Genomic DNA, 23,347 nt, shown 5'->3' on the forward strand with positions numbered 1-23,347 from the left:
TTTCTTAGGTAAATTAAATTTGTTAACAATTAAAAAATAACATTTGCAAAAACGTTTTTTTCAAAATTGCATCCCCCACCCAAAAAATGCTGTTGTATTGTCTGCTATGTTGTGAAATCACAGTGAGCAGTAGAATTAAATAAATGAATAATATTTGAAGTGTAAAAAAGAACTTGATCTGGCTGGGTCTCGGATCTCAGTTGACTCGGTACCTGATGCGTTAAGCCTTGTGACTACACCAGTCTGCTGACCGTACAAGTGAAATTTGTTCAATGCAAGTTATGAAATTACATTAGTTTTGTTAGTGACAACCAACGCAACTAGTACTGCCACACCTGCACAAATTAAATACGGTATGCTCGTAGCTTAGAATCACTGAATAAAATAAAATATTATATTTAAATAAAATTATAAATATTTTTAATTAAGTTGTGTGTGTGTAAGTCAGGCACACATGACTTTCATCACATTTCACTACCACTGTTTAAGGTAAAGAAAAGAAAATTAATTGCTGGGAGCTAAGTCAGGGCTGTAGACCGGATAACTGAAATTTTTTTTTAATTGCCTCACAGTCAGAATTGCCACGTGTTTTAAAAAACAAAAACATCCCACAGAATAGCATTCCATGTTATTTGATTTTTATAGCTTTTCTAAAATTTGTTAATGTTTCACAATAAATAACAACGACATTCATAGTAGTTTCACAATCATTAAATTCAACAAGCCATCCTTTTTGTCTCAAAATAAACAGTAGCCATATGCTTAATTATTACTGAACGTTCTCGTTTGAACCTTTTCAGTCTAGATGATGAATGCCATCAATGCACTGACTGTTGCTTTGCCCTAACATTCAAATAAGAAATTCAGGTTTATCTCCAATAACAATATGATCACACAATTCATCAACTTCATTTTTATATATAATGCTGTGAAAATTCATGCGCTGCAGCAAGACATGTTTCCATGTGTGTGTTGGCTAAAATCTTTGACACCCATCTGGCATACAATTTTTTACAGCCCAATTTTTCAGTCAAGACTTGATAGATCAAAGATTGTGAAATATCAAAGGCAACTGTGAGATGCCATTTTTCTCAAATTTTTTGTCAACTTTTTCAATTAAATCATCCCTTATCGCAGATTGCTAAATGCTACTTTCTTCATCAAGAACATTTGTTCACCTTTCTCAAAATTAATGACACCACTGACTTAGTTTAGATCAGTCATAAAATTCAACTCATAGACGACACAAATCTGCCAGTGAATTTCAGCTGCAGGAATGTTCTTCGCCTGGATTACTCCTCATAGTTCACACTTTGTGAGATTAAAAATTGTAACACTTATTACAAATGGATGAATATAAGCACAACATGAATAAACTATTGTTTCTTACACCTGATTATTGTCTGAAATAACTGAGCTACACAACTGCGATCTGTTTACATTGTGTACATAGGTGGCAAATTCAAAACGAACCTATCTCAAAAACACCTTTTATTTGTCTTGGATGAAATCTGTTGTCCTAACTTGGTGAAAGAATTTAAATTAAGAAAAGTGTGGTGCATTCCTGATAGGCTAAAAATTGCTAACATTATTCATATATATATGTATAAATGGACGAAATGATTCCGGAACCGATTAAACTTTCTCCATACTTAAAATCTCAATTAAAAAAATCGGTTTGCGCCTCCACGTTGGTTCGTCTGGATAACCAGTTAGAAACGTGGAGATTTCTACTGGTGAACTAAATCGGAATCACCTCTCTGGATCACATCCAGAGTTGTAACTCTGGAATTTATTCCCACCCAAGGCTGACTTGCCTTTGAAAGTCAAATATGGAAGAAGGTCTTTTAAGAAAAAATCCACCGTCTGGTAAATACCAGAGAAGGCTGCACTCGGATCCGGTGGGCAGCTGCTTAAAAGATAACAATGAATCGGAGCGTTTGGAAACACCCAAAAACAACACAACTTCAAAATTGAGGATAAGACACAAGCAAATAAACTACATTGCCACTCACAACATTAATTCTCTAACTCAACCCGGCAAACTAAAAACTCTAACAGACATAATGGACAAACAAAATATCCTAATCGCAGGACTTCAAGAAATGAGAAACACCGATCGAGAGCTGTTTGAATCTCAGGGTTACAGAATTTACAAAGGAATCCCCGGGAAACGTGTGATGAAGAATTGCCCACAGTTCGGAACAGGATTTGCAATCAATCTTAAAATAATTGACTCAGTCGTAGAATTTAAGTCTTACTCCCCCAGGATTTCAACCTTAACCCTAAAATCAGCCAATAAATTCTACACCATAATAAATGTCCATGCTCCCACCAATGACAAAAACAATCTTAAAAAAGATAGAGAAGAGATGGACAAATTCTGGGAACTTCTTGACCAAACTGCAAACAACATAAATAAGACCCACACGAAGATTTTAATAGGGGACTTTAATGCCCAACTTGGTAAAGAACGAAGATATCGTGATATTATCGGAAAATGGCCTGCCCAAAAGAAAACTAACAAGAACGGCCAAAGACTTGTCGAATTTTGCAGAAACCATAATATGATCTCAAAATCCACCTATTTTATGAGAAAACCAAACAAATTGAAGACTTGGAAACACCCAGATTGGAAAAAAGGAGAATGGCAACAGGATCATGTTTGCATGGACCGGAATTATCACAAGGAGATTTATAATGTAAAAGTCTTGAGAGGAACAGATACTGGATCGGACCATTACTTAATTAAAGTTAAAATAAAATTCACCCCGCATAAAAAGAAAAAATCCCAACCTAAAAACAAAAGAGCTTATGATCCACATAAATTAATAAACAATGCCATCTTTGAAGAAACAACAAAAAAAATCAAATTAACTAATAATTTAAAAGAACTGACATCCCAACTGAAAGAAATAGCTGAAGAACTAGCCCCTATAAACCCAAGAAAAAAACACCAATGGTGGAATGAAGAATGTGACAAAGCAGTCAAAGACCGACACCGGGCTTGGATCAACCACCAAACCCAGAAAACTGAAGAATCTAACCATGAATTCACCAAACAAAGGAAAATAACTCAGAAAATTATAAGAGGAACCAAACGACAAGCCCAAAAAACTTGATTCAGCAAATAGAAGAAAGTTCCAAGAAAACTAATTTCCGAAACTATTATAAAATTTTTGGTCAGGCTCTTCAAAGATATGAACCACCCACCCTTATGCTGAGAGGAAAAAAAGGAAATATGGCCCACACCAATAAAGAAAATGCTGAAATTTTGGCAGAAACCTTCAATAGACTCCTCAACTGTGACGACCCCCCAGAGAATTTTGAGATTGACACTGAAACTCCAGTTAAAACTTCACCAGTAAATATCAACCCGCCAACAATTCAAGAAGTTCTTGCAGCCTTAAATGAAATAAAAAACTACAAAGCAAGCGGAGAAGACCAGCTTTTCGCAACTCTGGAAACACTCATCAGTTTATTCAGTCAAAACTTCCCTACATCTATGCCTCGTGAAAATATGGAACGAAGAAAAACTTCCAGAACACTGGACCACAGCCCTCATCCATCCATTACATAAAAAAGGGGATAAAACTAATCCTGAAAACTACAGAGGCATATCTCTCCTGGATTGCACATACAAAATCCTGTCGAGAATCATATACAACCGATGCAAAGACCAACTTGAACTGGAACTTGGGGAATACCAAGGGGGATTTAGGTTATGGAGAGGTTGCCCGGAGCAAATAATATCCCTAAAACTTATGATGGACTTATATAAAAGACGGAAAAAACAACTAATAATCACCTTCGTCGACTTTAAAAGGGCCTATGATTGTATACACCGACCATCCATGCTGAATATTCTGAGAAACCTGGGCCTTCACCCTAAACTCATAAACATGATAAAATTAACTTTAACCAATACCCAGTCCAGAGTGAAATTCAGAGGTGAACTCTCTCAACCCTTCTACATAAAAACTGGATTGAGGCAAGGAGACGGCCTCTCACCACTCCTTTTTAACTGCGCCCTTGAATTTGTCATGAGAAAATGGTATGAAATAAATCCCAAAAATATAAAAATGGGTACTAAGAAAAACTCCATCACACTAAATTGCCTACGATTTGCAGATGACCTCGCTCTTTTAGCAAATAATATTCAAGAAGCCAAAACACAAATCATGAGCCTTCAAAACCTAGCACAAAAGATAGGGCTTCATATCTCTTTCGAAAAAACTGAACTAATGGCCATAGATCCTCTGGTAATAGAGCACATTACGGTAAACAATCAGAAAATTAAAATAGTAAAACAATTTAAATATCTAGGGGAAATAATAACTTATAATTTAAATGAAAAAGTGACATGGCAAAACAGGACAAATAAAATGATTAAATCCCAAAAATTAACTTGGTCAACATATAACAAAAAATGCCTTTCTGCTAAAACAAAACTTAAACATTATAAAACTGTAGTACAGCCAGAAGTCACCTACGGAAGCGAGACCCTTTTCAAAATCACTCAGAAAAACCGAATTGAAAAAATTCTGAAAATAGAGAGGAGAATTGTCAGAACGTGTATCAATAAAAAACACCAAAAAGAAGGCCAATGGTGGATTGTGCCAAATGAGGTGGTGTATCGAGAAATAGAGCCTGTTACTGATACTATGCGGAAAAAAAGAATCTCTTTCTTCGGTCATCTCATAAGGACACCGCAAACAAGACTGTCAAGAAATATCATTGAAAAGCTCTGGTTCCAAAAGCTAGAAGTAGGATGGATCAAAGAAATTAGAGAAGATATGAAAGAATTGGTAATTTCCCTGACTGACCTACAGAATAAAACTGGAAAAATTACAAAGCTAAAAGATAAAAGCATTAGATTTAAACAAAAGACAGACAAACGACAAAATACAACAAAGAGGGTGTTTACGGATGAAGAAAAGAAAGCAAGATCTGAACGGATGAAGAAATACTGGGCAGCTCGAAAGAGTAAAATAACACGCTTTTCTCAGAAAAGATCCAACTAAAATTGACTTAAGTGGTCCCATGTTGGCCGTAAAAGCATAATAATAATAATAATATGTATAAATATATAAGAAGCATAGAGATAAACAGAGGTTGGAAATTATACATGTATATCACTAACATCTTCTTTTTTAACTGGTTAAAGATAAGTTATTAAAATCTTTCTTAGATAATAAATTGTTTTGCTGACAACAGTATTGCTTACAGGATGTAGATGACTTTACACAATTTTATTGCTTGCTACTTAGAAATTTTAATGATCCTGTATATAAAAATGGTCTCAGGGTTTGGGCTTTTTCTTGGTATATGGAAAACTTCTGATACACAAATTGTTAAAAATCATTGGTAAATCATAAATGGTTAGAAAATGCAGTTACAGAACAGAGGCCTACCACTCAGCTAGTTCTTGTCATACTTGACAGTAGGAAGCATTTTGTTATAATCGTAAAAGATGTTAAATCAGTTAATTAACTGATTATATAATATTGTGGCATTCGCAAGGGTCTGTTTTGGAGTAACTCTTGTTTTTAATTTACATGAATGATTTTTAATGACCTTGCATTAATGGTTCAATTACTCCCTTTGCTGAAGATATGACTATTACATATGGATTAATGGACATAGAACATCAACATGAATCCATCTAGTCAAATGAACAAATTAAGGTTACGGTTTCACTGCAACAAGTTGGATGAAAAAATAATCTTGATTTTTTTCTTTGTAGTACATTTCATTTGATCTCCCCTAACCCAATATAAAATGGATTGTGAGAGAATTTCTTGTTAGGTGCTTCTTTTGCAAGAATAACCAAATTAAATATTTAGGATTATTAGTAGATGATAGACTGTGTTAATCATATTAAGCATTTATGCAAGATCTATTAAAATCCCTTCATTATTTAAAGCAACTTTGTCCTGATTATGTGCTACAAAATATCTACTCTACAATTCTATATTCCAGGTTGAATTATGGGATTTTATATTGGTGCAATATCTACCCCGGTCCATAACAAACCACTAATGATTCAGCAGGAGTCATTTGCTCATGTAAAAGCAGGAAGGCCCATTTGGACTCCATCAAATCCTGATTTTGTTAATTTTAAAATGTTTTCTCTAAAATGTATGTTTTCATAGCCTTTGATTTATTTTTTAGAATGAGGGGTAACCTCAGGAGCAATGTTCTTCTCAAATATTACGTTAATTTGTGTTATCCAAGTTCAAAACTAAATTTTTGCACTTAATTTATGAACCTAGCAGAGAAATTGTAACATGCAATTGTGTCTAGCTGAATTTGAAAAGTATAACTGAGGTGTTAATAAAGTATACACTGAGCAATATAGATCACCTTCAAACAATTTAAAGTAAAAAAAGACCTTTTAGTTCTAAATGATTTTTATCAGATATGGTAATAAATAAACAGGAAAAAGAAACACATGAAGATTAAGAACCTTCTCAGATGGAACGCTGACTCAAAAAATGGTTTGAAAGTAAATTTGTGTATGATAATACAAAATACAATCAAACTGGAGGCCTTGGTTCTAAAAAATTAGTTTTTTTAAACCACTGCCACAAATCCCCTGGAAGATTTACAAAGTAAATATGATCAAAGTTTGATCATCCATCTGTGCAAAAAACTGACATAATTGTACATGAAGCAGGTCTCAGAATAAAATAGTGTTAAAAATTTGTCTGAACTTATCACCAAAGGTTTTAGTATTAGTCACCAAATTAGTCTGCTCTTGCGAACTTAGTTAACTTAAAATCTTTTCTTTTCTTCACAAGGGGCAAGATAAAATTTTTTGTAAAGGGCAAACCAAGAAAAAAAAATTCTTGGGGAGCCAACTCCCTCAAATGGTTCTTCTAGGAAAAAAAACCGGATAAGATGCATAACATTGTTATCCATCTCTCAAAATCTACACACGAACATTACAATTCACAATGTCACCATTTGCACAGCAATTCAGAACATTCTTGTCCATAAAGAAGAAAACTTCAAACAATATATGAATGAAACTTTTCTGAAACCTGTAGTACCACTAACTGAATAATAGTAAACCTCTACCCAATGGGATAAATAACCCTGTTTTATGATGTGATAGTGAATTTGGGAATAAAGGATGATATCCAATAATTATTGCAGTAATATGAAACTAAGGGGAAAGTTAATACAGTTCAGCTCATAAAGCCACAACTCCTTACAAACTTTTTTGTAAAAAAAATAATGTGAACCATTTTTGATGGGCTGAACACAAAAATTAATGAAATCATAAAAAAAAATTAAGCACCAACACTCCCACACGTAGCTTGTATCTAATTCAATTGTGTAGTAAAACATAGGTAGAAACTACCAATAGCATTTTAATTCAAATGAGCCTAGGAGCAAAGAAACTGGTAAGTATTTTTTCTGGCATGAAAAGTTTTTACACATGAATATGTGTAAAATATATTTTTCTTTCATGGTATCAAAAGATGTAGGAGTCAGCTTAACATTATGCAACCTGTTACCACACCTGCTTCAGACTAATGCCTAGTTATGTCTTAAATGGATTTAAGATTAAAATACTTACATATAATTTATAAATATTTTAAATAAATTCTAAAATAATTTCAGTATAATCTTATCATTATATTTAATATGACATTGTCATAACTATCAGTAAAGAATGCCCTTATCATAGATAACACCTTTTTTAATAAACATTACATAATTAAACTCAACTTATCAGATACGTAATTCTGATAAGCAAAGTTTATAAACACACTCAAAACACATGCATATAAAAACATGCAGGTAAGAAATATCTTACTTGACAATATCATGAATATGCTCAATAAAAGCAGCAGTCAATAGAGCTTTAAATGTAAAAGCAGGTAAATAATGATGTAAAAAGAGTGTTTGCTCAACGAAAAAAAATGGCACGAAGTGGAACAAATAACCAAGAAATAATACTTCACCAACTTTTACAAAGCGATTCCATGATTCTGTAAAAAATAAGGCAATATGAGATTAAAAAATACTTTTAAAAAGTCAATGTTTCTTCAACTACATAAATGCACAATAGTACACACTATTGCATAATAGATAAATATTTTAAAAATATAGTAGAGAATGCAAATTAATCTAAACACAGATGTTACTAAATAAAAAGTTACTTTATTTAAAAATAATATTACAAAGATAACATCATATACTGAAATTTCTAATATATTTATCAAATACCAAACAAATTTTCAATCAAACATTTGCTATATGAAATAGTGAAGTTTTTATTTCATTTACTTAACTATCACAATTTTTAACAAATGTTTTAATGAGTTTTTATAAAAGATTTCTCATTCAATCCACCTCTGATAATGCATCATCATTACAAGGTTTTCTTCCTGTTAATTTGGAGTTGTCCAATTCTTTGATCCTAAGTCCATCAAGAGATCTAACTTGGTTAATGCTGACATTGGCATATAACTGACCTACAGCAAAGAATTTGTGTCACCTGACCTTAATAACTGTGCAAAATTTCTCATTTAGCAAATGTCAGGAAGTATGTTAAATTATTACAACCGCACCCTTAATTTACCCCTATACAGGAGGATGTTTGCAAAAGTAATGGTGGAATATTTTATTGTCAACTGACCTTAGTAACTGTGCAAAATTTTATCAATCGCCAATTTCAGGAAGAATGTTAAATTAATGATGCAAGAGTTAAAGAAAAGCCAGTAAAAAAAAATAATACTGGTACAATTTGTGAATATCAAGTAATTGATTTGTTCTTTATTCTTTACCACTTAATATACACAATTTAACATCAATTCAACAAGTGTACTACACATTTTTTTGATTCCTTTATCATGAAACCATACCAATATTATTGCTTTAATGAGGTCAAGTTTTATGGTACAATTCATTTTTTGAATATTGCCCAAATATTTTCAATGGGGTTTGAGTCTAGGGAGGTGCCTGGAAACGGCAAGAATTGTTTCATTATTTGGAAAATTTGTCCACTTTTTTGGCAGTATGGCATGGCATCAAATTTTCTTACAATTTTGATATATCCATCGTTTTTCAACATACCATCTACTGGAGGTAATGAGCAAAGACCTTCAAATGTGAAAAAGCCTAAAACATTTTTTTCTGTGGATGTTTAACTGATTGTTAAATATGAGCTGGTGATGTATTTTCATCTGTTTTTCTAGTGTTTGGAACCCTTTGCCCCTGAACATAAAAATGTAACTCAGAAAACATAACATTTCTCCAGTCTTCATTGGTCTAGTTAGTATGTGCTTTGGCTCACAAGAGCTCTGAATTTTTCCAAATTGCAGGTGTTAGAACCTGCCTTTCAGCTGGTCAACGAGCTTTCCACTAGTTGAGCTACAAGAAGTCACTATCTAACAGTTGTCATATGTAAATCTGTTTCACTGGTTGCTAATTCTTGATTTAAATCCATGGCAGATAATTTTGGACCAAGTTAATTTTTTTTTTTTACTAATAACGTAGCCTGTGTTGGAGTAGTTTTACTTTAATGGCCACATTTGTCTTTTCTTTGAGGTGAAAAGAAACCAGTTTCTTTAAATTATTTTAAATTTATTTTTGCAATCTCTGCAAGCTCGTGTATCTTTAATCGTCCATCTTTTAATACCGCATTGTGGATTTTTGCGATGTTTTCACTGGTTGTGGCCATTGCAGGGTATCCCAAACGATCATCTTCAAAGATGGCGGTTCAACCGTGTTTGAATTCAGCTGCCCACTTTTTACCATCAAAAGCGATGGAGAAGATTCATTTAATGTTAAATCAAACTCCTTTTTTATATTTGTCGGGTTTAAACCGTTTACAACAAAATAATTTATTATTGCTCGAATTTCAATTTTATCCATTTTGCACAAAAGAACATTCATCTACTCCTACCTCTTAAAAAAATTGTTTTGTTTATAACCTCAATATTGCATTTAACGATAGCGTGTCGGCTTGAAGTTTCCATATTAGTTGAACAACATTCAGGGCTCTGTTTTTTGCTTTCTGAAGGTGAAAAACCAGCTAAAATCTTTTCTCGATTGATGAAAAGTTGTATGAACCACGGAAATTTTTATAAGTGGGTAGAACGATTCAAAAGGAGTCGAACCTCAGTGACTGACGAGCAATGTCCTGGCCAGCCAATTTAAGTGTCAATTCCTTCGCTTGAAACCTGCATTGATAACATTTGTGAAGACTGATGTATTACAGTTGGACATTTAGCAAAAACAGTTGCAGTAAATGTTGGTACAGTTCATAACGTTATCAGTAACTAGCTCAAGTACAGCAAAACAAGTGCAAGGTGGGTCCTGAAAGAGCAACAACACACCGTAACAACACAAGGAAAGAAGATATTCAAAGTGTGTACATACTTGAAATAACACTATGAAAGGGAAGATGATCCTTTTCTAAACAAGATTTTAACATGTGATGAAACTTGGGTTCATCATTTTGAACCAAAGTCCAAAAGACAAAGGATGGAATGAAAGCACACCAGCTCATCTGTTAAAGATGAGCCGAGATGAGATGATTCCGAAAGATATGCAGAACGCAAGCATCAGTGGAAAAAGTCATGTTGACCATCTTTTGGGATGCCCAAGGTGTCATCTTTTGTGATTTTGGAATATCAGTGTACAATAAACAGTGTCTACTACTCAGACAAGCTGATGAAAAAAGTAAAGCCAGCAATGAGAGAAAAATGTTGCGATCTCAAAGAAAAGGCGTGATATTGCTGCAAGACAATGCTCGCCCTCACACCACCCACCCAAAGAAACCATTGGAAAAATGGGTTGGGAGATAGTATCACATCTTCCCTACAGTCCAGATTTGGCTCCCTCAGATTTTTATTTGTTTGGTCTACTCAAGGAGGCATTACATGGAAAAAAGTTCAGCAACAACGAGGAGGTCAAAGAATTTGTGTGAAAGTACTCAAACAACAAAATAAAGACTTCTTTGCATAAGTTATAAAAAAACTAGTTCATCGTTGGGACAAGTGTCCCAATATTGGTGAGGATTATGTTGAGAAGTAGTAAAAGTCTCATTTTGAAAAAAATATTTTTTTTTTTCTACATAAATTTCTCTTTAATTATTGAATGTCCCTCGTATGTATGTATATAGGCAGCAATAGAGATTTGCCAGTTGAAGCACAAACTTTAATGAATTGTGACCTGTAAGCCTCTCACTACATGAGCTGGGTTTGAACTGAATGATTCAAATCAATTAAATGAATAATATTACAAAAATAATAAAATTAAATTTACATTAAATAAAATAATATTAAACAAATTTTTTTTAAATTCTATTTTATAATAATGGGCTTCCTGTGGAGACTGTGTATGAGGCTAGAGTGGTGAAGGCTAACTTGAAGATAATTTGTTAGTAGGTTGAAGGCTAACTTTTGCAAGCATCAGGTACACTCTCAATCTAGCAGATGAATAACTGTGGTTATTCAGAAATGTTGTTATATCTTCGCAATCAATCTTTGATTTTCAAAATTCAAACGGAGTATTTGCTAGTATAATACAAAATTATCGTAAACCCAAACCAGTATAAAAATTAACTGATATACTCAGAAATGGACCTTATTTAACGCTGCGTAGCATATGAATGTACTGTTTACAAAGCTACATCTGTTACTAGAAATTAATGTAAAAGCATATTATTGGATAAAACTATATCTATAGATATCGTTTTAAAAAAGACATAATTCAGCAAATTATAATAATAATAATAATAATAATAATAATTATTATATTTATACCGATTTACATGATGTTCTTCAATCTTGTAGTACGGTATGATTTACATTATGAATTTTTTAAACTATCACATCTTTTACTTATGAAAAGCTGTAATTTATAAATGTGATCTGTATATTTTCATTTATGTTAATGATATTAATAAAACTGCATGTGTTCTTGAAATATTTTTTCAGTAATATATTTAGGATGTATGTATGTTTCTTCTACCATAGCAGCTCAACAACTGAACTGATTTAGATGTATAACCTTGTGTTGGAATCCTTACATTACCAGGAGTGTCATAGGATATTTATATATATATATATATATATTAAATTTATAAATAGTAGTTTAAATCAGCAGTAATGTAACTTATTTATAAATTGAATTTTCATTGGCGATTGTATAATTATTATTATTATTAACACTTACTTGAAATTTGCATTGTAAGTCCAGTTACTGAGTAAGTTCTCCATCTTCTCTGTCTTCATTAGAACAGTTACTTTTACTACCACTGTCTAGATGTAAGAAAATTTATCTATAATTTTGTTGATTAGCAGTTCCATCTTCTTACATTCAGTTTCAGCTTTTTTAAATGCTCCCAGTATGGTTTCCAACCATTCTTATTCATTTCATTCATTCTTTCCTCAGCTAATTTTTTTTAACATCTGATATTAAACATGTTGTGTTATTAGTACAAACATATCTTTTCAGAGCTGACCATAACATCTAGTTCAGATTTAAATCAGGATGGTAAGGTGAAAGCACAGAACCTGATCCTTGTGTTTTGTTTATAGTTCGTCAAAATGGTACTTTTATTTATGAATTTCCATGTGATTTAATTATGTTATACAATTTTAGTTTTAAATTGCTTTATTAAATGGAATATTATTCTTTTCTAACCAATTAATCATGAGACTTTTCCTATCATTTGAATCTGGAAACTTCTCTAGAAGTGAATTGTGGTATGGCACTTTATTGACAACAATTACTGACTGTGGTGGGGGGTAAGATCATAAATTAATTCTTCAGATGTCCCAAAAATTCATGAAATTGTTGTTGACACTGTTGTGAGATTTACTGTTTTTTGAACTGGTTTTTCACATCAACATCGCGTTCGGAATGAACCCCATTTCTCCTACAGCATGGATTATGATTAACCAATCACCTTTACTAATTGGCACTTTTACTTCAGCACCAGTTTTATCCAACCACGATTTTGTGGTTGAATGGGATGTTAAAATATTCAATTGTCCAAATAAACAATCAAAGAATTTTCTTTCTGCAATCGATCATTTTTCTTAAATATTCTATCTTCTTCGATGTCTTCTTTCACAATCAAAAGTTTCATATTTTTATCAGTTTTACATCGTTTAAACTCTGCTACTGTAGTTCTAGAAACTTTAAATTGAATACTCTTTTGAAGTTTTGCGTGGAACTCGTTAACTGTTCTTCTTACAAAGCCTTGATCAAAATGTCTAATCCACTAACTGGTTTTGAACAGTTTATACTTTTTTGGTGTGCTGAATGAGCATGACTATGATTTAGATTTAATTAGATCCTGCTTTTCTTTTCAGTTTTGAACTTGCAATCTTAAAATCCCACAAGCTACAGCAGTTCTTTGTTCACATTTCTGAATATGTATTAAATTTTTGCTATTGTCTAATTTTCCAAATTTTATAGCTTCTTTATTCATAAAATCGTATACATTATTAACTATTTTATGAGCATGACTATGGAGCTTTTTATTCTTAATTATGGATTTAAATTCTGCCATTACAAAAGAAGAATTCACTGACAAAAAACATACCAGTTCATTAATACACACAAATCATTAACTAACACACCACACATTTCAGAAGGAAAAAACTACAACATTTGTACTGGTGCATGCCAAGAGTTGAACTAAATTAGTTTATTGAAAATTAAAAGTAAACATTAGTACTGAATATTAAGCTACAATGCGAAAAAAAATTACTTAGCTATTCTAAGAATATGTATACAACTAAGCTATTAATAAATTATTATAATTTGTAGGGTATAGACATATTATTTAATGATAATGTTTATTACTGTAAACATTGTCAACAATAGTAATATCCATTACAACAAGTACATATAAATATAACTTAAATGAAATATTTTGATAACCTTTATTCGTATAAAGTGGTTACTAATTTTATGACTCATTTGACGGAGAGAGTGTAATAATAATCTATTAATACGAGTATAAACTATTTGTTTTTGTACTGTATACAATAAGAAATAATTATAAGTACACTAAATATTTTTAAAGAAATTATTGTCTAATTAATCTATAATAAAAATATATTTATAATAAAAAAAAATTATAATATAATAAATTTTAATTGTGGAAGAATTTTTGCTATTTATGAAAATAGCTCAACACACTGTATTGCAGAATACTTGGTTTCTGAATGAGCCTAATGTTACAAGAAAAAGAGTAATAAAATGACCTGCACAGTGACTGTCTGCCTAGTGCAAGCATGCTTTTATTTTCGTCATATGCACTGTACATATAATTGTACCCTACAGAAATAAAAAGCTGCAACAAGTATTTTAAAATAGACAATAGAAATGAGTTGCTAACAAGAATAACTATCATTGGATTTCTTTAATTCAATTCCATTCAACTGAATATAAATGAATTCATAACTCCAAACCATAACTCTCATTTATAAAGTTGCAAATATGAAGAACAATGTTTTAGTAAACTTTTTTTGTCTAATGAAAATAAATGATTTACAGCAGAGGGAAAAATATTCATCTGAATCAATGAAATTTTAATGTACCTGAATATGTTACCATGATACTGAAAATAACAAGAAATTCTTTTTAAATGCTTAAAGACAGACATATATTCCTAATAATAAATACTTACATTAAACAAACTCCAACTAATTTTTAAACTCTTAATGAGACTGAGGATAGTGAAAACAAGCCTTTATGTCAAATTTTTCAAAATTTCTGCAGAATTTTTTGCCATACATTGAAACACATGACAATAACACACAAAACCATGTCATGAAAAGTTATAAAGCTTATTTTTTTCATCAAAAGGTTTATATAAATGTCAGCATGCACAGCAGAGTTGTTAGACTTCAAATCCTGTAATTGCTGTAAACAGTATGGACAACTATCTGTTTCCTTAAAAGATTCCACACGGTCATCACCTGCACTGCTAGTTCATGGGTGGCCTTCCTAACAGTTTTTTTAGGAATATGCAGGGAAGACTTCCCGACACATTCAAAATTTTCTTCAGACACTTCAGTTATCCCATATTCTTCCCTTTACACAGACATCCAGTCACTTCAAACTGATTATACCATTGATGAATATTAGTCAATTGGAGGATCACAATTAAATTTTCTAATGAACATATGTTGAATTGTAGCTACTAATTCACATTTAGCAAACTGCAAAACACAGAGGGCTTTCTGTTCAGGACTCACTATTTTTGTAAGTAGTGCTGTCAAGTGAAAAGACAGGGTCAATAAAGGGCCATGCATACGACTAAAACTGTCCTTTTTGCTCTTTGATACTAAATTTCACTTTATCTTTCTCTTTCAAAATCAAAATTTGATTTTGTCCTTTTTACTTTTGTTCTCTTTAAGCCAACTTTGTACCTCATCTAAGAGATGTTTTTTTTTGTCTTCAGTCATTTGATTGGTTTGATGCAGCTCTCCAATATTTCCTATCTATTGCTAGTCATTTCATTTCGGTATACCACCTACATCCTACACCCCTAACAATTTGTTTTACATACTCCAAATGTTGACTACCTGCACAGTTTTTTCCTTCTACCTGTCCCTCCAATATTAAAGCAATTATTCCAGGGTGCCTTAATATGTGGCTTATAAGTCTGTCTCTTCTTTTAACTGTATTTTTCCAAATGCTTCTTTCTTCATCTCTATTTGCCACTACACCTCTTCATTTGTCACTTTATCCACCCATCTGGTTTTTAACATTCTCCTATAATACCACATTTCAAAAGCTTCTAATCTTTTCTTCTCAGGTACTTCAATCATCCAAATTTCACTTCTATAAAAAGCTACGCTCCAAACATATACTTTCAAAAATCTTTTTCCTGATGTTCAAATTAATTTTTGATGTAAACAATTTATATTTGAAGAGAGATGTAACAAATTGAAACCTGGATATTTTTATTTGTATCTGAAATTTTTTACAATCAGAACACTTGGACTTAATTTTTCAATACTTCCTTTAGAAAATTTTACCTATTAACAGTCTTTTTCAAACCTCTACATTTTTAATCTTACTAGCCTGCCAAAAAAGTAAAACAGCACAGTTTTAATTCAACACTGATATGTAAAAAAATTTCTGTTTATAATCTAACAATCCATATCTACACCAGAAATGTCTATTTCGTTCCTTTATTTAAAAGCATAAGAAACCTGAATTATGTGAACTTGGATGATTCTTTTAATATTCTGAATTACAGTAGATATTTATACCATTTGTTAATTCAGAACTCATGGGCAGCCTCATAGTGTACAAGGAATGCCTCGCAGGCATTACTTGTTCCATGATGTGAGAACCTGAAGCTTATTAAATCTCTGAATCACTTGGCTAGAATGAGAATATGTGATTAATTAGTCAATAACATAACAGTGACTAGAAAATAGCAACAACAAGCCATTAAGTCCCATAAAAAGGTAGTCTAGTCTGCCCCTTGAACTGTTATTTCAACATAGAAAAGCTATTGCTCAGTACCAACTCAACACTTACTAGAAGATCAGGCAAATACTTTTTAAAATGTTACAGGTATTTACAGAATCAAATGAAGTAAGAATAATCATATTTACAAAAAATTGGGTAAAAGATGAAATCCATTTTCTTTCATTCATTTCATTAGTCTTTATCTCATTCATTTTTCACAGCATATTTATTTTTAAGTAATCAAAAAAATTTTCTTAGGTTTCTTCACATCATCCTGTGCAACTCTTGTCTGATAAAAGGTTTATATTGATTTTATAGGTATCTGACAGACACATGTATTATTAACAAGAAGGTAATTTAAATATAAACAATTTCTATCAGTGCTGAAAACGAGCATAGATACTAAAAAACCACAAGCACCAAATTAAAGTACAATCTGAAAAACTTTTAGAAAACTATGTACAATCAGCATAATTAATTTAAATTTTATATAAAGAACATTATAATACTTCATTACCTAAATGTAAATCATAGCAGTTTCTCCTTCTTCTCAAAAGATAGAAAACAAATACAGTACAATATAAAGCAAGAGTTGTTGCTCCTGAGTACCAAATGATCACATTTCCCAAGAGGTGAATCTGACCCTATAAGATACAAAAAATGTTTCACACTCATTTTTTATTTTGGATAAATAATGCCACTACATAACTTCATACTTATGAGAATATATTCAATATTTTATAATTGTAGCATAAGAAAAATAACAAGCTGACCAAGATTCAAATCCAGAGCCTACTGGATGAGAGCCGAAGATGCTAAATCTCCATTATCAAGCTTGGAAACATTTCTTTCAGCATTACAAAATATCATTAAAAAATTAAACACTTTAAATAAGAGAAACACTTCCAGAAGATCTTTTAGAGCTACTGAGCAGTTCTTTCATCAGTGATGTAGAAACAATAATAGTTAACATTTTCAGATCAAAGATGTTATTCATCAGCTTTTCATCCCAATTCTGGCAATGTCATATACAAGAGTAAGTCAAAAAATAAAGGGAAATTTTGATTTCCTTCCAACCACATGTATAGCAGCAATGATTGTTCTGTTATAACTCATAATCTCTATCAGCTGTTCATTGAAAATATTGTTTCACTATTAACTATTTGTGATTGTGTTTAAAAGTCTGTTTAAAATGAGTGTTCCTTTGTCTGATTGCACCAAGGAAGAGATGTGAGCAGTGATACATTTCCTCAGTTCAAAAGGGGTGAAACCAGCAGAGATTAATCATCAGATGCAGCAGCAATATGGAGAGAATTGTTTGAGTGGAAGAAAGATTTACAAATGAATTGATCATTTTAAAAATGGTAGGATTTCTCTCTGTGATGAACAGTAGCAAGGTAGGCCTTCCACTTCAAAGACTAACAACAATACTGAAGCGGTTAAACAAATGATTCTCAGTAATTGACGAATTACAGTTGATGACAGTGCAAATGAGTTGAATAAGCCATGGCGCAGCATTTTCAATCATCCATGATTCTTTCAAAAAGTCTGTACTTGCTGGGTTCCATGTCAATTGACCAGCATCCACAAAGAGAACAGTTTGAAAATTTCCCAGATGCTTTTGAAACATTACGAAGACAAAGGAGACTCATTTCTTAAGTGAATAAAACCATTAACGAGACATGGATCCATAATTTTGAAAAGTGACAAAGTATAGTGTGGAAACATCCTTCATCTCCTACAGCAAAAAAGTTCAAAACTCAACAGGTCTGCAGGAAAGGTGATGATGATGATAAAGATATTCTGGGATATGGAAGGTTCACTTTTGGTTTACTTCACACCTAAAGGTCAATCAGTAAACAGTGACAACTACTGTGAGCTACTGCATTTACTGAAACAAAAAATCAAATCCAAAAGACATGGTAAACTTTCTAAAGGTGTAATTTTGCTTCAGGATAACGTTCGACCTCATACGGCCAAAAAAAAAATCCCTTGCCTCCAAGGTCTCGGTTTTGAGCTGCTAGACCACCCTCCACACAGTCTGAACCTGGCTCCAAGTGATTTTCATATTTTTGGCCCATTAAAAGAAGAGTTGTGAGAGAATCATTATCAATCTGATGAAGAGGCTATAGAAGCAGTGAAAAATTTTCTGCACACCAAACCAAAAACTTTCTTCCAGGAAGGAATTCAAAAGCTCTTTAAAATATGGACTAAGTGCATAGAAGTAGGAGGAGATTATGTTGAAAAATAATGTATGTATCATTTATGTAAGTACAAATAAATATATTGATTTTTTGAATTTCACTTTACTTTTTGACTTGCCCTTGACGAAGCCTGATGTACTGTTATTTTCAAATGCTTTATATTGTTAGACCTTCAGTTATACCCTTTATTTCTTAGTGGCAAACGAATTGTTATACAAAGAATATTAATAGATCCATGATCACAGTTTTATATTTAGATTAACTATACAGATAATATAAATCTATGAGGTAACTTTAATCTCCTTTGTAATTACAGAAATAAAAGTCAAATGAGAAGAAAATCATGTCACATAAAGAACTATTTCACATAAAAAAATTAAAAATATTTTTTAATAATTTTAAAAGTGGGTTAAAAATAATTTTCAATTAATAAATAGCAAACATAAAAATTCTATAAAACGAGGAATGCAGTAAATAAAATTACAAATGGAAATTTCTACCTACAAAAGTAAAAATTTAAAACTTATCAAGAAACAAAAAAATTAAAAATTTCAAAACTTATATATATTTTTTTGTTTCACCTTCTGAAAAAGATTGTTTAGTTACACAACATGTAGTTAAATGAAAATGCAAGCATATGACTAATTAATATATTGATCAAGTATCTACAAAAATAAAACTTGTTATTAAGTCCTTACTGACATTATTTATGAAATTATAAAAAAGAAGAAATTAAGCTATTACTTTTGATGTTATCTTCAATTTTACTGGTACATTCTAACGGGTAATTCTATAGCAGCATACCAAATAAGAAAGAGTATTTTTATATAAAAATGACTGACAAAACAGCTTAACACTACATTGTAACTTGAAATCAAATTATTTTTATAACAAAAAGACAATACTTACATTATCTTCAGAGCTAACCCAGTAGGCAATCCCTCTAGTAAGCATAGGCCAATCTAAAGGTTCACTACTGTACATATGATTTTGAACATTTTCTTTATGTACAAACAGCATCTTATACTGTAGTTCTAAAAATTTTGACCAAAATGAAAGTTTAGTTGCACTCAATGGAATCATTTCTGCATTTAATAGATCCCTTTCTCTTTCTTTTTCATCCTCACCTGCAGAAAAAAATTCAATTTAAAAAAATATATTTCAATCAAAAACACATGCAAACAAATCCTTTCACATGTAAATGGTTCCTTAAATAGTGGTTTGTCACAACACAATAGAATTATTACATTATGTGTACTTATCAATCAATAGATTAATGAATACTATCTGATTACTTATTAGTTATAATTTGTACATACCCAACAAAAGTAACTTTTCATCAGATACAACTATTTGAAAAATTATAAATATAACATTTAATTAAAAAAATTCTAAAATACTAACTTTTAGTATAACGATGCTCTTCAACATTCCACACAGTATCAGCTTGATTAATAATTTTATCAGTAACAACTTCATGTTGATTAAATCCCCAATCAGGTAACTGACGACCACTGTACTTTAATGCCTGATTAGAACTAACATGAATTAATCTCACCTGCAACAAAAAAAATTAAATAGAAGTAGAAATTATAATTTCTGCCCTTTGAAGTGACCCTTTTTAAAAGAACAGAAGTTCATTCTTTACCCAATTTCTATTACATTTATATTACTACTGTTTTCTCTGCCATCCTCAGAGTCAGGTGAAAAATGACAAAATACACTTAAAGGCCTAGCAAGCAACAAACAGGAGACGTTGTCTACTAACTGAACCGCTACATCTCCAAGGTAAAAGATACAACTAATGAAAGCAGGAAGCGAATGAAGGATAAGAAAAGGGAAAGGTCCATGACCATAGTCCATGACCTTGAAAAATGTTTCTAATAAATTAAATGTTTAAAATGTTCAATCAAAATGTCTTGCATACCACTTAACAATGTGTATGAAAAATATCAAATGTCATATGAAAGAAACTGGAATATTACTACAAAACATTTTGTAACTTAAATAATACAATCAACACTATATCATCACAATAAATATGAAAAGCTTAAATTGAATAAACGTTTTAACCCATTGGAATGGTGAATTTCATGAAATTTTATCATCGCATACTGGGCTTTATTACAATAATTCATTTTAATAATAACATAAGCATATTTAGTTTTTTATTGGTTAAAAACACAATTCACTAAATTTACTATTTAGCAGATCGTTTTCTTCTCTTAAAACATTTCTTGAGTAAATCGGGGTGATTGTTAGAATTACATATAATATTTTTTAATGCTAAAAAAGTTTTTTAAACAGGCATTCTACAGCATGTGAAACACACAAAAATCTATTTAAAAATATAAAGCAAAGTTAAAAATCATTTAATTTCATCAAATATTTTACAGATTCAATTTAATTTAGACTATCAAGAGAGAAACATAATCTTGCTGTACAAATTTTTAATATTTATTGCTGCAAAAATAGAATACAAAAAGAATAAAATGTTTAATACAGCTGGAACTGACATCAGTAGAAGGGAAAACTTCAAGAAATAAAAGATATTTTATTTCCTGACATAAAATCTCACATTGAGACCTACTGCAACATTTTTAGAAAAAGATGGATAAACCCATCTTTATGTGCTTTGTTTGAAATTGTTAGGATGGGTCTACCTGTCACAATACACAAACACATTAAAACACTTCAGTCAAATGCCTTTTAAATTAATGAATAAAGGTGGGGGAGAACACTATATAAGCTTCCACTCCTAAAGCTGTTGAGAAAGCCAGTATAAATGAAATCAAAAAATAAGTTGGTAAAATTATAATAAGAATGATGCCAACTTGCAAACACAAATGGATGATTATAACTTCTAATAAAGAGAAAAAATTAATTATACAAATCAAATTCCTTGTAATATTCAAACACTGTAGATTATGCTTACTGAAAATTAGAGAAGTAATCATACTGAAATTCTCATATAATTTTCAAAAGAGTGATGCAAACAATTTTACAGGAGAAGTAATTTATAAATCACATACACGATTATTCAGAATTGCAATGAATACTTTTAACGGTTAAATACTGTAAAATAGTTGAAAAAATTTATGCAAAAAATTATAAATATACAAATGAAATTTTTACTTTTTTATTGTTAGTATTTAATGATTAAATATCCAAAAATAATATAAGAATGCATATCATTACAAACCTGTGATTCAATGGCATGCCATTCTTCTCCAACTTCATCTTTGTTAACAATATCAACACGCCATAAATTCTGTGCCGGCATTGATACATTATAATCTATATAACAACTTACTTCCTAAAAAAAAGAAAAATCTAATTAACACAAACCTTTATATTCCACATAAAATCTGAAAGCTCCAATCTAAGATTTACGAGGTGTATGAGAAATGTAATGAGATTGGTAACACTGCGAGCAATCTGGCAACGCTGTGTTTACCGCTCTGTGCTAGAACGGTTTGTTCATCCCTTCTGCATGCTCAGTACGAGTTTCAACTCCGTTCAGCCAACACATTATTTTTGACAGCGCCATCAGTGAAGTTGTGTGTTACGAAAATGGAGCATCGGAATTTATAGCGAAATTGTGCAATCAAGTTTTGTGTTAAACTTGGGGAATCTGCGAGTGTGACCTTTGAAAAATTGAAACAGGCCTATGTGAAACATTACTTATCAATAGCACAAGTATTCCGCTGGCACAAATCATTTTTGGAAGACCGAGAACACATTGAACATCAACCTCGCTCAGGAAGACCTTCAACTTCAAAATCTGACCAAAACGTTGAGTGTGTGAGGGTTCTTGTGAGATCAGACCGTCGTTTAGCAATAAGGATGATGAGTGAACAGTTAAATTAAAATGCTTTCACCATACATCAAATTTTGACAAACGATTTGGACATGCAAAAGGTTTGTGCGAATTGGTGCCGAAAAACCTCACAACGGAACAGAAGGACAATCAAAGAAACGTGTGCGTTGATCTTCTTGAGAGGATTGACAATGACCAAGAATTCTTCAATCGTGTAATCACAGGTGATGAATCCTGGGAATCTGAGTATGATCCTGAAGCAAAGCGAAGAGTGGCACACTCCATCATCTCCTCGACCGAAGAAATGTTGCATGAGCAAATCAAAGATCAAAACCATGCTGATTTGCTTTTTTGACAGTAGTGGTATCATGCATAAAGAATTTGTTCTACCAGGACAAACTGTCAACCAAGTGTTTTACAAGGGTGTCCTTGAAAGCCTCAGGAAAAGAGCGATTCATGTGACACCAGACATTGCAGACAAGTGGATGCTTCATCATGACAATGCCCCATGTCACACGGCCATTTCCATCAGGGAATTTTTGACCTCAAAACAAACGCATTCCTATGGTTCCCCAACCCCCCTATCCACTTGATCTGAGTCCTTGTGACTTTTTCCTTTTCCCAAAATTGAAATATGTCTTAAAAGGACATCATTTTGGAACTCTGGAGAACATTCAAAAGACTGTGACCGACCAGTTAAAGCCTTCCAGTGCTGCTACCAGGAGTGGGAACAAAGACTCCACCAGTGTATAGCTGCCCAAGGGAACTACTTTGAAGGGGATAATATTGTTGTTTGAAAAAATTAAAACTTTGGTAAGTAAAAAGTCAGTCTCATTACTTTTCTCACACACCTCGT

The 23,347-nt window shown here is 31.8% G+C and overlaps 1 protein-coding gene across 4 annotated transcripts in view; it reads right to left on the bottom strand.

Annotated features, from left to right (window-relative positions):
• Positions 1-23,347, bottom strand: part of rt (Protein O-mannosyltransferase rt) — a 69,446-nt gene that overhangs the window by 19,117 nt on the left and 26,982 nt on the right. For all 4 annotated transcript variants that reach the window (XM_075356614.1, XM_075356615.1, XM_075356613.1 and 1 more), the window contains 5 exons: positions 21,874-21,987; positions 20,076-20,229; positions 19,581-19,798; positions 16,985-17,111; positions 7,829-8,003 (listed from right to left, as the gene is read on the bottom strand). In XM_075356614.1, coding sequence (XP_075212729.1) covers positions 7,829-8,003; positions 16,985-17,111; positions 19,581-19,798; positions 20,076-20,229; positions 21,874-21,987 — 788 coding nt within the window. The remainder of the gene's footprint in view (positions 1-7,828; positions 8,004-16,984; positions 17,112-19,580; positions 19,799-20,075; positions 20,230-21,873; positions 21,988-23,347) is intronic.

Source organism: Lycorma delicatula, chromosome 2 (assembly GCF_047948215.1).
Source record: "Lycorma delicatula isolate Av1 chromosome 2, ASM4794821v1, whole genome shotgun sequence".
Taxonomy (NCBI): Eukaryota; Metazoa; Arthropoda; class Insecta; order Hemiptera; family Fulgoridae; genus Lycorma; species Lycorma delicatula.